General features: G+C 39.5%; 1 protein-coding gene across 1 annotated transcript in view; it reads right to left on the bottom strand.

Annotated features, from left to right (window-relative positions):
- Positions 1 to 589: 589 nt before the first annotated feature.
- FRMD4B (FERM domain containing 4B) overlaps positions 590 to 18,020 on the bottom strand; it is a 215,988-nt gene continuing 198,557 nt past the window's right edge. The window contains exons 18-23 of the mRNA XM_088027606.1: positions 16,992 to 17,048; positions 14,907 to 15,054; positions 12,292 to 12,411; positions 10,338 to 11,149; positions 7,188 to 7,320; positions 590 to 3,035 (exon numbers count right to left, since the gene is read on the bottom strand). Coding sequence (XP_087883732.1) covers positions 2,915 to 3,035; positions 7,188 to 7,320; positions 10,338 to 11,149; positions 12,292 to 12,411; positions 14,907 to 15,054; positions 16,992 to 17,048 — 1,391 coding nt within the window. The 3' untranslated portion in view covers positions 590 to 2,914. The remainder of the gene's footprint in view (positions 3,036 to 7,187; positions 7,321 to 10,337; positions 11,150 to 12,291; positions 12,412 to 14,906; positions 15,055 to 16,991; positions 17,049 to 18,020) is intronic.

Raw genomic sequence — 18,020 nt, 5'->3', positions numbered from 1 at the left:
AAACTTGTCTCTCACCACTGATCCTGTGAAAATTACTCTAGAAAAGAATTCAAACTCTTCTGTCCTGAAGAAAGTCATTATTCCACTTCTGAATGCTCTGAAGGACTAACATTTGAAGGAACTCTTAGTCTGAACCTTTGTTCCTAAGAACAGGCCAAACTAATAGTTTGAAACAATTCTGGAATCTTTATTACTTGTAACATTAAGCTTATATGAGTACAAGAAAGAATTTTGAAGAATTTTCTCAAATATAGGAAAAAATATGAACAGCAAGGAAGGTGAGGCAATTAAAAAAAAATCCACCTTGTAAAATATACATCTTTATGAGGTAGATCAATATATATTGATACAGAGAGATCCATGATATGCTAGGTGAAAAAAACAAGTTGTAAACTGTCCTTGCAATATGATGCTGAATTTTTAAAACATTACTGTATGCATAGAAGAAAATGTGAACTAATAGAAAATAAATGAACAATTCTTACATCTGGTAACATTAGGCTTCCAGGGCATAATTATGTTCTTATGTTATTTATTTGCTTTGTGTTTGAATTTAAAATTTTTTTAATTTAAAATTTTTATCAGGAAAATATGACATCTTGTAATAAGAAACAGATCAATGGGTTATGTTGAATAATTTACCTTTGCCATGCTTTGGTTATTAATAAACATACCAAACATGTGGTAGAGAGAGGTTTTCCTAAAAAGGGGAAAAAAAAAATCAAACAGCAGGCCCACTGTGCTTCCATTTCTGTACCTTCTTTAACCATTTGGGAGCCAAGTTCCATGCATTCTTTCAAAGTGTACTTGCAATTCTGAGCATTCCCTTTCTTAAACAGAAGAAGGTTATTTCCATCTGAGATACTTGCACAGAAATATTAAGGTCTTCCTACATTTCATTTCCCATTCCCTTTCCCCATTGTGCAGGATAAATAGATGTCAGATGAAACATTTTCTTGAATTTAGAAGACCTGTTGGCAAGTCGGCAAAACTAGGATGGATGACTTGTTACAAATAAACAACATTCGCACGATTAGGAAGCCTAAAAATTCACATCTGTCATCCTCAGTGAGGCAATAAACTACCGTATTTCATCAATTCTAAGACAACTTTATTGTAAGACACAGCATTATTTTATGTAGCACTAAGAAAAAAACACTGCCAGTTCATTGAGAGCATGCCATCCATCAAAAGATGCATCCTGATTTCAAAGATGTAAATATGAAAAAATGTGCATCTTGGCATCAATAAAATATGCTAATATATAACTAAAAATCCGCAATCTTGTCCAACATGATTACTTGAAGTAGAGCACTTTAAACTGCTTTGTCTGAACCCTGAATGTAATGGAAGAATACGTAAACATTTTCAGTAGCACACCTCAGTTTATTGACCTATGTAAAAAAATAATAGGTCTTAAAAAGTCAGAACAGTAAAAGAATATGCAAAAGGGTATTTCTGTTTCTAGAAGGCTATACAAGTATGCAAAAAGGAATAACTTACTATTTTTTGCATGTCTTCTTTTTCGTTCCAAATTTTTCTCCCAAACTTCATATTTAATGATACAAATGACTAAGGACCAGTTTAACAAAGCATTTTTATGTATATATTACATGCTTTGGAATATAGATAGAAAATGTTCCAAAAAAGTTGTTCAGAAACTTCTCTATTCACAATATGAACATGAAACCTGTATAAAAGGGGGGAAGGGAGCACCTTTTATGGAATATTGAAGCAGAGTGAAGATGACAAAAAAGAGCAATCTGGAATATGGAAATATTTGTTCTTTTTTTTTTTTTAAAAAACAATACAGTAAACCATAGCTAATTAGTTCTTCCGAGTAAAGTATGAGGTAGTTTTAGCCTCATAATTAAATCTACTGCAGCTTGGAGTTTTTTTTGTTTTTGTCTTTGCTTTTTTGTTTTGTTTTTTAATGATTAATCTTGTTTTTTGTCATTTGGTGACTTAGAACCCCCGTGGAATCTGGACAATATGCTTACTTTTCTAATGTTCACCATTTTAAGGCACGCAATTCATTGAAAATGCTGTGGCTTTTGTTTTTCCATTTTGTTTTGTTTTGGGTTCTTTCTGTATGATCTTAAAATACTTTTTTGAACTCTTGGTTAGAAAAACTTTCCATATCAGGTCTGCCATTTGAAATGGCAGGCAAATTGGAGAGTTACCAGCCTGAATAATCACCCATCAGGCAATTGGTGTAGAAAGAAAAAAAGGAGCCCAATAATATTGTACCTTAGAACATTCTCCAAGCAGAGTTTGTCAATTATTCAGTGGGCTGCTTTGTTTTCCCCAATCTGCTACCATAAAGTTATATTACAGGATGCTAAGTCTTTCCAGAACCCATTTTACGGTGCTTATGAAAACCATCACTCTTTATGATATCCTAAAAACATTTACACTCATTCAGAACTTCATGAAAATCCAGCTTCTCTTCAAGTAATTTTCCAATACTGTCTAAATTGTTCATGTCTGGGTAGAGATAGCAAGTTATTCTTCACCGGCTCACAAACCCAAACTTTCTGAAGGTGATTAATGACTAAGGAGTTTCTGCTTTCCCTTTCCTCATCATTCTGGATTGTGCTCTGAAATTTCCCGTCCTTCTTTCCTGTTGGGGACCCTGAACGCACTTTTCACAGTTTTGCGGTTTGCCTTCAACAACTTTTATTCCCTTAAAAAGTGCTTGCTACTGATAAAGGCTGAGGCCTTTCGTGGCCACGGCTCCACCTTGCTCTGTCACGTGAGTGCCCGGAGTCAGAAAGGCAAGTCGTTCAGGGTCTCTCCAAACTTGGATGCCTTTAGCTTTCTAATGCCGGATAGCTTTCTGGGAAGACGAACACATTTTGCAAGGCACACTAGTGTGAGAATGCAGTGTTTGGTCAAGAGGTCCAACTGCAGTTCAGACTAATGTTCCAGGCTTTGAATCTTCATGCCAAAAGAGCTTCTGCTCCCTGCTCTCCAGGCTGTCTTCCAACCGGCTTCCATCTGTGCTGTCCAGTTGACTGATCTCTGGGTACTGTCTATTAAAGGAAACCAGGAGAGTTATTACTTGTGGTCATTTTTATTACCAGAGTACAAAGATGACGCTACTCAAAGAATTAGTAGAAAGCACTGTCAAGGCAAAGGATGATGGTGTGTTCTTTCACTATCCTACTGGCGAACTGTCAAAAAGGCCCATGCAAGGTGTACTTAATTCTCTCGGGAGATATTCCTTTGTCTCACTTATATTTACCACTGATTAGGATCCAGATTGTGGTAAGTTACATGTTAACTTGTAGGGTTTTTGTCTGGAAGAAATACAAATAACTTTGGTCTACTATAAAAAGACTATGGTTATAGTTTTATTGCCCTGTAGGCCATTAACTGGTTTTTTAATCTTATTTAGTAATCTTATTCCAGCCTTTTATCTTTCAGTGTGTTGAATTCAGTCTTTTGAATTCTCTTGGAAGCAGCTTTACCATTCTGTTACATTAATGAGTTAAACAAATCTTTGACACATGCCCATTTTCTCTTTGTGTGAGAGTCATATTTTTAACTTTTTATTTTATTTTATTTTATTTTATTTTTTAAAAGATTTATTTATTTGAGAGAGAGAATGAGATAGAGAGAGCATGAGAAGGGGGAGGGTCAGAGGGTGAAGCAGACTCCCTGCTGAGCAGGGAGCCCGATGCGGGACTCAATCCCGGGACTCCAGGATCATGACCTGAGCCGAAGGCAGTCGCTTAACCAACTGAGCCACTCAGGCGCCCCTATTTTTAACTTTTTAAAAAGTATTTTTGACAGCCACATTTTAAGTATTCTTCAAATTAAGGGAATAGACTAGATGCTTTCCTCAGGGACAAAGGAATATATTTAGTGGCAGGCAGGGGCACCCAGGAACACATCTTACATCCCTAGGGTCTATGGGTCGAACATCAATTGGAAACAACACCACATTCAAAAATCATAGGCATACTTGGATGATATATCCAAAGGAAGGCATCCTATAACACAAAACATTCCAATAGGCAAAACCTCATTCCTGCAACAGTCATTTAGAATAGGTTAGATAGTTAGTAGGTTTCTTTTTATTTTACATTTCTTTAGTCAAGATGGTTAAAAAGGCACTGGAAGGAGAGCTGCGGAAAGAAATACTATGTAAAACCAGGTATTTAGTGTTTTCATCTACTATAAACACAGTCAGATTTCCATAGCTTCACACATCAGCCAGAACAAGCAAAAGTCCTGCTACAAGGCAAGATGCAGCAGACGGATCTGAGGGCTGTACTTACTACAGCTGGCTACACTGAGCAAAAGAGAACTGAAAACTGATCTCATTTCGGGAGACACAACCATTCTCCGTGACAGAAGCCCTGGGTGTTGCCTGGTAGAGGTAGTTAGATAAGGAAGAGAATGCAAAATGGAAAACAGGAAGGCAAGGGGGAAAAAGTTATTTGAAAACACAGTTTGCAGCATACAGAGCCAAGAATCTGACTGCATTATATACTAGGGAGCATAAGAGACATTGACATTTATGATTTTAGAAAGTCTATGCCACTGACAATTATACCACAGCATACTTGGAAACAAATTTTTATTGGTAAAAATGTGTAGCTTTCTGTAAATGTTAAGAGCCAGACACTTGGGGGGAAAGGATCTTGAAATACTATGTACTTCATTTGTTTAAAAAATTACTCAAATCTTGAACTTCAGGGCAGATCTAAAGGTTTTCTTTTTATCTTTATCTTGAAACCTAATTTCTCTCTTATTTTAAAAATTATGTTTTCATCAAAAATAACATAATTTTACACCAAATTTCTAAAACTTAATGGATGGCTGTTATGATACTTGCTTTGTTAGTAGGTCAAGTTAAGTTGATCACTCTGAGGTATAATAAAAAAAAAAATCCTAAATAGACAAACAGATGGAAATAAGCACACCCGTACCTCTGTTGCTGGGAGGGTAAATTGGCAAATCTTTCTGGAAAGCAAGGGCTTAAAAAAATTCACTTTTCAATGTAATCCATTAATTCTACTTATTGGAATGTATCCTAAGGCAATAATCTGGAATTCAGACAAATATTTTGCACAAAGACATTAACAGCAGCATTACAATAAAAAAGAGAGAGAAAAATCTAAAAACCATTCAAATTCAAAATATGGGAACTGTTAAATAAAGTATGGTATATTTATTGAGTGGAATATCATGTGGATCACATAAAATAAGGTTTAACGGTTTTTAAAAATATGGGAACATGTTTATATTGTGATATTAAGTAAAACACTGGGATGCAGAAATTCATAGATAATGAAAGGTGTAAAACTGCACATAAGGGTATCATTACCACCATGTTAAAAATGGACACTGGAAAATGGGAAATGTGTCAAAATGCTAATAGCTACCATCTCTAGATGGTAGAATTATGGGTAAATGATTTCCTACTTATTTATCCCTTTATTATTTTCCTAATTTTCCACAATGAGCTCATACGATGTGCGTGTGAGCACACACAATAGAGATCTTTAAATAGTTTCTAATTTCCTGTAGATTACCCCACCTCTGACATTAGACTCCACGTCAAGCCATCTTGGGCTGGCTCTCTGAGACAGACAGGCACACTTGGTAAAAACAGACTTTCTCTAAAAATGTTTAGTACTTCCTGAGTCCAGTGAAAGTAGTGTTAAAGGATTTTCAAACTGTTTCATGTGCTTTTATATTATTTCTCATGCAGTCCATGAAAAGGAAAGTAAGAGTGTACAAGTGGGGAAAACTATATGCAAATGAATTATACAAAACGATGAGAACTGACTTAAAGTGCAGCTCCAATTTTGGGCCAAAGCCATTATAGTTCTTGCTCCTAACTCATTTGCAAGCATTATTTACAGAAACCCAAGCTATTTGAAGTCCCCTGAGGTATATTTTCACTAAAATCCTATTTTGAGCACACCCTTTGTTGAGTTGAGACAATCGGCCTAACAGTTCAAGCCAAGAAAAACTCTCCTTGAACAAGGAGAAGAAAAATAAGGCTTTGGGGTTGAATACCTCCAATTCGTTTGTAACACTGAGTACTTTATTAAGAAATTATGATTTCACTCATATGTGGAATTTAAGAAACAAAACAGATGAACAATGGAAGGGAAAAAAAGAGAGAAAGGCAAACCAGAAGAGACTCTTAACTATAGAGAACAAACTGAGGGTTGATGGAGGTTAATCAACTAGAACTGAAATAAAAAATTGAAGTAGAAAAAAGGAAAGATATTTAATCTCTCAAACTCACCAGGCTAGACACTTTGATAAGTTATTGTCTGTGTAAGTCTCCCTATGCCTGAAGCAATTTGACCTAGAGCAAAAATTAAATAAAAACAAACAGAAAATGCTCTATTTCTTGGCGCGATGGGTGTGAATGATATCCTGTGAAAAGTGAGGGAGAAATGACCTCTTCATAACTTAACTCCTCTTGGAGAAACTCCTCTCCTCTTGCATATACAAAGAAGTAATGCGGAGTTAGCCATCTTTTTTAAAAAATCACATTTTAACAAACTGTTCTTGTATGTTTCCTCCAAATGTTTACAAAGAACCACGATTACAAATAGGGCAACTGACTGTGTTTGTAGCTTCTTAAGGAACACAGGGTCAGACACAAAAAGCTGGCAAATGTTCATTGAAATCAAGCCCACCAACTGCCTACGAGGAATTCTGATGTGAACAGCCTTTTCTGGAGTAGAGATATTTTTCCTCCAAGGTTCCAGGAGAGTCTTAAATGGATGTATCAGTAATACCGTTTAAAGTACTGCAATTAAAAAAAACCCGTCAGACACAGAATTTAAGACCTTGCAGAAGACGAGGAACAGAGTCAAATTCGAACAATCTAGGTTAGGAGTCAACAAACCTTTTCTTAAAAAGGCCAGATATTTTTGGCTTTGTTGGCCATGAGGGCTCTGTCGCTACTCCACTCTGCCCTCACGGTGCAAAAACAGCCATAGATAAAATGTACGTGAATGAACATGGCTGTTTTCCCATAAAACTTAATTTACAAAAACAGGTGGCAGCTGGTTTGGGCCCCACAGGCTATAGTCTGATAATCCTTGAGCAGTCATAAAAAAAAAAAAAAAAAGAAAAAAGAAAAAAAATGAATTCCTCAATTGTTTTGACCAGGAACAGGCTACTAGAATTTTGGAGCATTGCTTTCTCACCTGCCTGGGGAGGGCAAAGGATTATAGATGTTGCCGTAGCAGCTGGTGTAGGAAGAATGTGCCGGGGTCTCGTAGTCAGATAGCCCTACAGCTATCTGGGTCCTCCAATTTCCAGAAGCGTTTGTAGAAGATACTAGAAGTAAAAATGGAAAGAGACAAAATTAGTGGGAATATTCAAAGCAAAGACTGTTTAGGCCATTTAGATGTACATTATAATCATCTATGTGCAGAGATTAAGAGCCAGTGTTTATAATCAACAGAGTTCCTAATCCAATTTAGTCACTGGCCATGTGACCTCGGGCAAATAGTTTACTCTCTTCAAGTCTCAGTTTCTTCACCTGTAAAGTGGGGATAACAATGCAGATATATCCTGTATAGGGATGATACCAGGATTGAATAAGGTTATATATGAGAATGTCTAGCACTGTGCTTGCTATAGAGTAAGCACTCCCAAAATGGTAACTATTGATATTATTAATGGGAATAAAGTTAATTGAAAGGCATAAAAAATAACCTAAAAGACAAGTAGGAAAAACATTCTCATATCTGGAGAGAGTCTTTCCATTCTGGCTATGGTGGCTGGATAGATAAGGCTTTATTTGTAAAGATAAGATGACCCAGTTTGAGTTTTTTGGAGGCCTTTGGAGGAAAAGCACTCCGTAAGTTGCCCTGTTGGGTCACGACTTGCTCCTCGGCCCAAGGCAATGCCAGCCACTAGCAGGATCGACGCATACTTTTTGCCTTAAAAGAAAAAGTGTGTGTGTGGGAAGGGGCGGGGAGGGTAACTAGTATAGGAGGGAATATGTTCTACTGAGGGACTGAACTGGAACAAGACAAGGGCACCGTTTGGGAGCAAAGCCCAGTGAATGTCTCATCGTAGGGTGTTTGTTGTCCTCTCTCTAAAACCAGTCCTGCTCCATGCCCAGGATGCACAAGGTGACCACAACGCCAAGCTGGTGGTCCAAGGCCAGGACCGCTCATGGATACTTCCAGCTCCCCTCCATTTCCTGTTCTTGGCAGCCACCTTCCTTGTCTTCTTTCTCACACCCACAAAGCCCTGGTGTCCAGTGTAGGGTGGACACCTTTCAAAACTCATCTGTGGCCCTGGATGCCATGAGGTTTTGACTCAAAGATGTAATTCTCTCACTTCGAGTTTCTAAGAATGTTTCGTAACTCTGAGTCAGGGGCTGGAAAGCTCGGTGGTTAAGGTGTCAAGCACTTCCTAGCTCTGGGACTTGGCCAGGGTCACTTCAACTCTCTAAACCAGAACTGCCTCCGCTGCAAGACGAGGATAGTAATAATAGACCTAACAACAGCGCTCACGGTACCCAACTGTTTGCATACAGTAGGTGGGATGGTGCACACGAAGCACCGAGCATGTGGCATGGCCCAGGGGAAGCTGCCAAGAGATGGTGGCTGTCATTACTACTAAAACGGAGTCACCAAGAGAGTCTTCAAATGACTAGAACGAGCTACGAAACCCCTGACTACTTTAGCAAATAACAGGAAACTCTCCATGATGCATGCCTGTTGTAATACATTTTTGCAGCTATAAAATGTAGACAGGAATGAGATCTAATTCCATCCCTTTAATTCTTTAACATGAATGGAATGCCTTTGGTCTGTGGGGCCAAATCCTATGGCTACAAGCCAGGCTCCTACTGGGTGTGAATCGAGAAGCACTCACTCCATTCTTACCTTTGCCCCAGGGACCGAGCCAACCAGCAGTAATGCTGTGGTTTCGGAGCGATGCCTGCTCCTTTCCAGCCCCCCTGCTTAAAACGGCATCAACTCCAGCCCTGGGCCCTGATGACAATCCATATGCATCTCAGCCCTCCTTGTTTATTCTTTCTTTCTAACACCTTCTCCATGTTTGTTTTTGGAAAGATTCTCATGCAGTGCCCTGAACGTTAAGGGGAAGAAAGGCGTTCTCTAGAGATGAGCCATAAATTACCAGGAGTAAGAACAGGAGCCTTTTTGTATGGTAGATGTGATAATAAATGGGAAAGCCCTAGCGGAAGTCCAAAGTCCTACACAAACCATAAGAGACCGTACACCCAAATAAAAAAAAAAAAAAAAAAATAGAAATCTCCATGGAAATGTCTCTGGTCAACAAACTTAGAATACTTTTAAAGGCACAGTTTTCACCAACTATTACTCGGTGATTCAGGAATCCCTGTGCTGTGTCCTACTAAGGGGTCATGCCTGAAAGAGGGGCAAGAACATAGGACCTCAGGTTTCCACATAGTTCAAGAACTCATTCGTTTTAGAGCCTCGAAATTGCTTAATTTGCATACATTCCTCTGGCTGCTGACTAGACCGTGAGCTCCTCAAGGCCAAAACTGGGTCAACCCTGGCTCCTCAGCTTCCGGGACACGCCTGCTTGTTTGTTGAATCAACGTAACCAGAGACAGATAGTCCTCTTTCCCCTCATTTCTCTACTCAGCGAGGGGTAAGCAGTAAGTACTCCATGGATTTTAGTGGAGTGAGGGGCCCAAGTCAATGCATGAGGGAACATCTCTAACCAAAATTATCTTTGAAAATCCCTTACATCAACCCTAAAGCAGAGTATATATGATTACTGAATTGAGTCAAGGCACGCGAAGCACGTAGAACAGTGCCAGGAACAGGGCTTACAAATTACTGGCTCCCATCAGAATTACTAAGATCCTCACACAGCTACCCGAACATTCAAAACAAACTGCCTTTAGAGGATCAAGTTCCTGCTGGTGAGCAGGGAAGGATGCAAAATCCTAATGTTTTCTGCTTACCTGATGGATTCACTCTATTTTTTTTTAAAACATATCAAACATCAGTGACCTGAACACTTTAATGACATGGGGAAAAGATAGAATATTTGAAAGCCCCTAACACAGGGCAGCATAGAATAGGTGCTCAATGAATGCTTGTTGGATTGGAATCTACGATTTGCTCCACTGGACTCCTGTGGACTGTGTTCTTTGGAAAGCCGAAGAGAAAGAACTATGTTTCAGTTGGCAATTCTTACTGTGGCCCCACGGAATGGCTACCAGTGTCATGACCTTGGGTACTGGCCCTGTGATCCCTGAGGGGAGTGGTTTGGGGGGAGGGTGGGCGGGGGACAGGAGGTAAATTTGATCTGGGGATCAAGTGAGTAGGCAGTATTCTTACCGGAAGAGTAGGACGATGTTCGGCTGCTGGGAGAGCAGGGTACTTGCAGCCCTGCAAACCCCAGGCACCTCTGCGATCCCCTGTCTGAGTCAAAGCTAGTCTGTGGGCTGTGCCCCTGATCCTTCTGCCCAGAGGCCCGCTGGTACCAGCCACGCAGGTGCTCTGCAACTAAGGCCTTGTGGATGTTTTTGGTGATGTGCTCTGACTTGGCAGCAGCCTTCCTGGGCAGCCGGAGAGTTGCATATGGGTTGTGGGGCACCCGGTCGACCTCATCTTCATGAAAGGACCTGCTATAGTCCCTTTGGCGCTCGTAGCCGTAGTGGGCTGAGGCCCGGTAGGAAGGATTGACACTGTACTGTCCCTCCGTGTCGTTCTCATAGACGTAGCCGCCACTGTAATAAAGATCGCACTCGGGATAGGGTGTGTACCCAGCAATATAGTAACTAGAAGAAGGTTGTTCCTGGCTCTTTGTGTAGACACCATTCCTCAAACTATCCTTTTGTGCTAGGTTGGGCATGCTTCCTGAATTTGAAGTCGAAACACTCTGTTTCTTGGACCTTCTCCGGCCCCTCGCACGAGTGTCCAGAGTCTGGGTAGTGTAATATGGGCCGGCGACGGGTGTCACGCAGTAATACTCTGTGCTTGACTGGCTGGTGTAGGAAGACCCGTCATCCAGGATTTCTGTACTACTGCTTCTTTGGGATTTGGAGAGGGAGAAAAATGGCTTATCGTTGTCCATCTCAGACAGCAGGTGGGACTGAGATTCAAGGCTTCCACTGCGCTGGCGACAGTGCTGGGCTGAAGATTCGGGTCTGCAGAAGGAGAGAGGCCAATTTAACAGAGGTAGAAACAGAGTAGTAATAGGTAGTAACAGAGGTAGAAACAAAGTAACAGAGGAAGAAAGAAGGAAGGACCGAAATTTTACAAAATGAACATGGCGTTGAAGGATCTAATCACCCCTGAACTGCCATAAGACTCAAGGTTTCCAAAGCTGACTGCACAAGAGAATCCATTTTTCACACAATCCCTTGGTTCCCACACAGGTTCACTGTGTCCTGGTCCAAATGAGAAAAGAACCAAGTTCTAACAACCATGCGATCCCAAGCCTCACTCGAGAGGAGGGAAGATATAAACTGATGATGCACAAGTTGCATCAAAGCCTAAAAAGAAAGCCCAACGCATCTTTGGAGGTTCCTCTCTTCCAACAAGGATAGCAGGAGATGCAGACTAGGGTGGAGGGAGCACCGCACGGGGGAGAGCCTGGCTCTGATGCCAGACATATCTGGGGGAGTCATGGCTCTGCCATCTCCCAGCTGTGCGAGCTTGGGTAAGACATTTAACCTCTTGCAATCCTCATCTGTAAAATGAGGAGAGAAAACAGGATCTGAGATCTACAGTTCGGCTTGTTGTGTGGACTGAATAATATCAGGCATATAGGGATGCCTGGGTGGCTCAATCAGTTAAGCCTCTGCCTTCGGCTCAGGTCATGATCCCAGGGTCCTGGGATCGAGCCCTGCATCAGGCTCCTTGCTCAGGGGGGAGCCTGCTTCTCCCTCTGCTGCCGCTCCCCCTGCTTGTGTTTTCTCTCTCTCTCTGAGAAATAAATAAAATCTTAAAAAAATAAAAAAAATATCAGGCATATAAAAGAGCTAGCAAAACCTCCCCTAAAGACGTCAAAGCATTGCTCGAGTCATTATCTTCATCCTCACCACTAAATAACAAACGGTGATGTCTGGTTGGGAAAATTAAGGCGCGCGCGCACACACACACAAATCTCCTATCTCGAAGCATATTTTTCAATACATTTTCTTTGCCAATGTCGTTGACCCATTAAGTAGAAAATGTAGATTTGTAACACAGTCCTGCTGAATCAAGTGCCTTAAAATGATTAAGATGCACAACAAAGGAAAGCAAAACCAACAGTGGCAAAGTCATTGGAACAAAGCGCTCTTACTCCAAGTGGCTGGTGCTATAGGCGTTCCGGGTCAGAACTGGGGTGGTGGGCATACTCCGTCCGCCCAGGGGCCGCTGCTCCAGGGTTTTGTAAGGGCTGCCGTGTGTCGACAGCATTTCCCTGTGATGGGGAAAAGAAGAAGTCGGGAGATGATGAGCCTCCTGACATCTCTGGCAAACTCGTCATCAGCCAATCTGAAACTTACTAGAAGCTGAAGGAAAGGAGCACTGGAGAAAACAGGGCAGAGTGCCTTTGTGCTTTAGTATCCTTGATCTCTCTGAGTCATACGGATGAAGGAAAAAAATTAAAGTTTTTTAAAAAAAGAGTATATTGAATAAAAGAGATCAAAAGCAACTAGAGCAGGGGCAGCAAAGCCTTTTTCTGTAAAGAGTCTAATAGTTAATATTTTTGGCTTTGCAGGCCAGATGTCCCAGTCCTTACTGCTCTACTGTGCCCTTGAAGGACAAAAGCAGTGTAGACAACATGTAAGTGAATGGGGGTGGCTATGAGCTAATAGAGATTGACTGTGGATACCGAAAGTCAAGTATCATATAATTTTCACTTCCCCAAATACTATTGCTTTTGATTTCCCCTCCAACTGTTTAAACATAAGAAAAACCGTTCTTAGCTCGTGGGCCATATAAAAATATAAAATAAGTCGCAGGATGGATCTGGCCAATGGGCTATTGTCTGCAGGCCCATGGACTAGAAGGCAACATCTTTAAATCACTTTGTTTGCTACCCAGCACAGTGAGAACACACTCTGAAGTTAATTTTTTAATTAAATGTGACTTTGATTACATTTTTACTTATTACAAAAGCACGTCAAGTTCATTGCAGAAAATTCTGAAAATACAGATAAAAAAGAAAAATTTAAATATCTATAATCAGAAGCCTCGGATATAGCCAGATATTTTTACTAAGCATACTTACAGGCATTTACAGTTTTTAACAACAAAAAAATATTATCTTACCCTATATTCTCCTTCAAAACCCACATTAAAAAAACTGTATCTAATGTTTTGTGTTGGTTAATATTCATTCACAATGTTATTTTAATGACAGTATAACATTCCACTGTAAGGATTTATAATTTATTTAAACAATTCACTAGTTGAGCATTTGGGTTGTTTTCAATTTGTCACTAGTGTAAACAATAATGTGATGAGCATCCTGTACTTAATTAATTCAATAGGAAAAGTTCCTCTAAGTGAAATTGTTGGCTCAAAGAGCAAACCCATCTTAAGCTATTAAGGAAGTAGGTATAGTAATTTTTAAGATAATGATTTCTGGTTATAATTTTTCCTTTTACTGCAATAGCTTTGTTTTCCCTAATATAATAAATATACTTGTCCAGGGCTGTCCAATGATGGAAATGTGTTATATCTATGCCAGTATTATAGACATTAGCCCATATGTGCGCCCATCAGCACTTGAAATGTGGCTAGCATGACTGAGAAAGTGAATTTTTAATTTTATTTACTTTTAATTGAACTGGCCAGCACAGCTCTAGACACTTGGATTTCTATTGTTTAAGGCAACAGTTCTAAATGCTATTCTAACAGAGGGGCCTGATATGGTCTTCGACAAAGGAGAAATATAATAAGGTGTTGTTTTCATAAGCGAAGAATTATTTAATCTAAATAATCTTCCTTTATTTTAAGACTAATTTCCAACACCTTTGTTGAGATGCAGTGTGACATATTGGTTAAAAGGTTCAAATCCTGATTCCAACATTTACATGAACCCAACAGGTTATTCAAGCTTTCTGGTCCTCAGTCTACTTATCTGTAAATGGTAATGACAGTTGTCATAACCACCAGGATTGTGGTACAGATTAAATTCATTAATACATATTAAAACACTTTGAACAGTGTCTGATACACAGTAGGAGTTCCATAAATGTTCACTTCATTTTATTATTATTATGACAATGGCTGTATTTTTTTTTGATATTTACATGCCGTTTTTTTCCTGAAATCATGGCATTGTTTACTTGAACATCCTGATTAGGCAGAGTAAACATTTGGTAATCCTATCTTGGGTTCTATTTTTCTTTCTTTCTTTTTTTTTTTTTTTTTAGTAGTATTGATCCATGCAGCCAAATTCTGAGAATCACTGGTCTGTCATCTTTTTAAAATCTGGTGTTATTGCCCAGATAATATTTACCTGAGACATTTGAGAAAAAAGTCATATTGTCTATTTTACAGATTAAAGATGAGTTGAAGTCTCATTTCTATTTTAAAGATCAGAAGTCATTTCTGTCACTTACACCGATAGAGTGGTATTTAATGTCAGTTTCCTGAGAGCATGGGTTCTGAAACTGAACTTAGGACATTATATCCAAATCCAGATTATAAATAATGCCCCTGGAACCTAACATAAATCCAGCAGACTTTAAAATATAGGAAACTGTCAAATGCTTTGAAAAGATCTCTTAGAAACACTTGCACTTGCTGTCAACAACAAATAACGGGGTTAATTTCTATGCTTTGTTTTGCAAGATAACCCCTTCCGAAAGGATAAATAGGGTAAAGCCAAAAAGGGTCAACTATTTTGGAGGAAAGGTGCCATGGCTGTGAGGCATCTGCCTTACTAATGCTGTGACTTCTCACCTGGACTGCCTGGTCTCCACAAACTGTTCATTGACGGACGACTTTCTGAAATGGATTTGCTCAATCCCGAGAGACTTGGGGGGAAGAATTCTTGGAGAATGAGGTACTGAACTTGGTCGCTGCCCGGCAAGAGTGAAGGTGTCATTAGCTATAATAAGTGAATGAATGAGTAAGTAAGTAGGTAAATAAATAAGGCAATAAATACCTTGCCAGCCCTCCAAAAACAAAATCAGAAGAGCTGATGTTTTTAGAAGTGTATTACTTTCAGGAAATTTATTTTTATACTCTATACACTAGAAAACGGAAATCACTGAATACAGTTGACCCTTGAACAACACAGGTTTGAACTGCATGGATGCACTTATACACGGATTATTTTTTTTTCTGATAAATATAGTACAGTATAGTAAATGCATTTTCTCTTCCTTATGATTTTCTTAATAACATTTTCTTTTCTCTAGTTTACTTGACTGTAAGAGTACAGTATAAAATACATTTAACATACAAACGTGTTTATTGTTTAAATTAATAAGGCTTCTGCCAGCAGTAGGCTGTTAGTAGTTAAGTTTTGGAGTAGTCAGAAGTTATACTTGCATTTTCAACCACGGGGGGTATGGCCACACATAACCCCCACATAGTTCAAGGGTCACCTGTTCTCTTGTGGGCCTGATCCAACTTTTGCCACTTTAGTAGGTACCACTCTGAGCAAAGAAAGCATTCTGGTAGAATGGGTGATACTATAGCTTTTCTAGAGTTATATTAAAGAAAAACCCCAGTGTGTATAGGGCCAAAAGGAAGCCGGCCTGTAAAGTTGGTATGGATCACTTTTGTTCGCCTTTCAAGTTCTTACACCTCTTTGGTTGACCAGAGGCTCATCCTATCATTGAAAGTGATATAACTGATTTATGCTAAGTCATTAGAGACTTGTTATGTCTCCTGCTGACATTTGCATTTTCAAAGAGGAATGGCAAGCATGACCCAACTTCAGCTCAAAGGAAGAATTTTGGAATGGTGGAGTTTCATGCACCATCAAACTTGGGGTGGGGATGGGGGAGATTAATCTGTATGGGTTAGTGGCGTCCCAGAATTCTTTAAATCATATGCGCCTGGGTGGCTCAGTCGTTAGGCGTCTGCCTTCGGCTCGGGTCGTGGTCCCAGAGTCCTGGGATCGAGCCCCGCATTGGGTTCCCTGCTCCGCAGGGAGTCTGCTTCTCCCTCTCCCACTCCCCCTGCTTGTGTTCCCTCTCTCGCTCGCTCTCTGTCAAATAAATAAATAAAAATCTTTAAAAAAAATCGTATCAGACAGATAGTCACTCCTGTGCTTAAGCACCAGGGATTCCAAGGAAGTATTCTACCACTCGATATGAAATCCATTCCATCATAAAATGTGTTGAACAAACACAGGCCATCCCAACAGATATGGCGTTCCTCTATGAAGCCAATACAATGACATGAAACCCAATTTCTTCCTAAGGAAAATAAACTCCTAGCTATCCAGAATACAGGGATAATCAAAGTCTACACTATATTTTCCAGTTTGAGATTAGACTCTAAATATATAGGAAGTCACCGTTGGGAAAAGTTGAGTGAAAGACTCTAAATTATCTATGCAACTCCCTGTGAACCTGTAATTACTTCAAGAGAAAACATTAAAAAAAAAAAATCCTACACGGGGGTGCCTGGCTGGTTCAGTCAGTAAAGCATGCAACTTTTGATCTCAGGGTCATGAGTTCAAGCCCCACATTGGGTGTGGAGCCTACTTAAAAGTGAAAAAAAAATAATAGTAAGTAAAAATGCTAATAAAAAAATTCTATAGAGCCTCACAAACCCTTACTGAAGGACTGGCTTAGTTGTATATAGTATTATGATTTCCTAAGTTCAAGTGATTTGTATGGTACTGTATTTAATGCTGAGTTAGCCTCGGTAAAAATTAATCATAATCTCCCTTTCCCAACCATTCTGCATAAATGTAAGTTAGTTCATTCTACTTTTCCCAAAAGAATAAAACATAGGCTTTACTTGAAGAAACTGTCTTAATATTTCAGAATATATAACCTTTTAAAATGAAAAAGAAGAGCTACTCACAATCATCATAGGTGGTAGTGTCAGACAAGGAGCTGCTCTCTGATGGGATTATGTCTTCTGTGAATAAAAATAAGTGCCTTTAGAAGAACAGGGCATTTATACATCTACGGTGAATTTAATAAAGCAATTCTTAATAGAGTCCATCTTATTTTTATTTAGTAAACATAACTAATTACAGTGCATTAAGAATAATTAATGATTATAAGAATGGAATCACTTACTAGTAAAGATATAAACATCTTAGAAATTGTACAAATATGACACTGGACTATTTCTTAAAATGGAACAGATTTAGGGGCTCCTCGGTGGCTCAATCACCATCTGAGTCTTGATTTTGGCTCAGGTCATGATCCCAGGGTCGTGAGATCAAGCCCCATATCAGGCTCCGCTCTCAGCACAGAGTCTGCTTGAGATTCTCTCTCCCTCTCTCTCTCTGCCCCTCCCCCCACTGATGCACTCTCTAAATAAATACATACATACATAAATAAATAAAATCTTTAAGAAAAATGGGACCGATTTCAAGGCAGTTTTTGTTTTCAATCTAGCTTCTACATGGGATGAAAATTTTACCTTATACATTGAGGGCTTACACCCAACAAACTGGAAAGAAAAATCATGCCTTTCACGTGAAAAATGCTAAATGTTATGCAAAATACACCTGAACCCTCACTTGAAAATCTGCTGTTAGTATAAATTATTTTTTGACCCCTCCCTGAAGAAAAGGGCCTTTTCTTAATAGGTAAACACTTTGTGGTGCATGAGCTTTTCAATTAGACCCAGGTTTCTCACGTGGCACTACTGGCATTTTGGACTGGATAATTCTTTGCTGGGGGGAGCTGTCCTTTGCATTGTAGGATCTCCAGCCTCCACCCACTGTCTAAGAGAAGCACCGCCACGCCCAGTTTTGGCAACCAAAAATGTCTGTACACATTGCCAAATATTCCCTGGGGTACAAAACTGCTCCTGGCTGAGAACCACTGAATTAGACAGACCTGGGTTCCCATCTTGGTTTTGACACTTACTGGCTGT

Source organism: Eumetopias jubatus, unplaced genomic scaffold (genome assembly GCF_037043125.1).
Source record: "Eumetopias jubatus isolate StellerSeaLion01/CBP00866 unplaced genomic scaffold, mEumJub1_p1.0 scaffold_1, whole genome shotgun sequence".
NCBI lineage: Eukaryota > Metazoa > Chordata > Mammalia > Carnivora > Otariidae > Eumetopias > Eumetopias jubatus.
The sequence above is the reverse complement of the archived record's forward strand: the minus strand, read 5'-3'. Positions and strand labels throughout refer to the sequence as shown.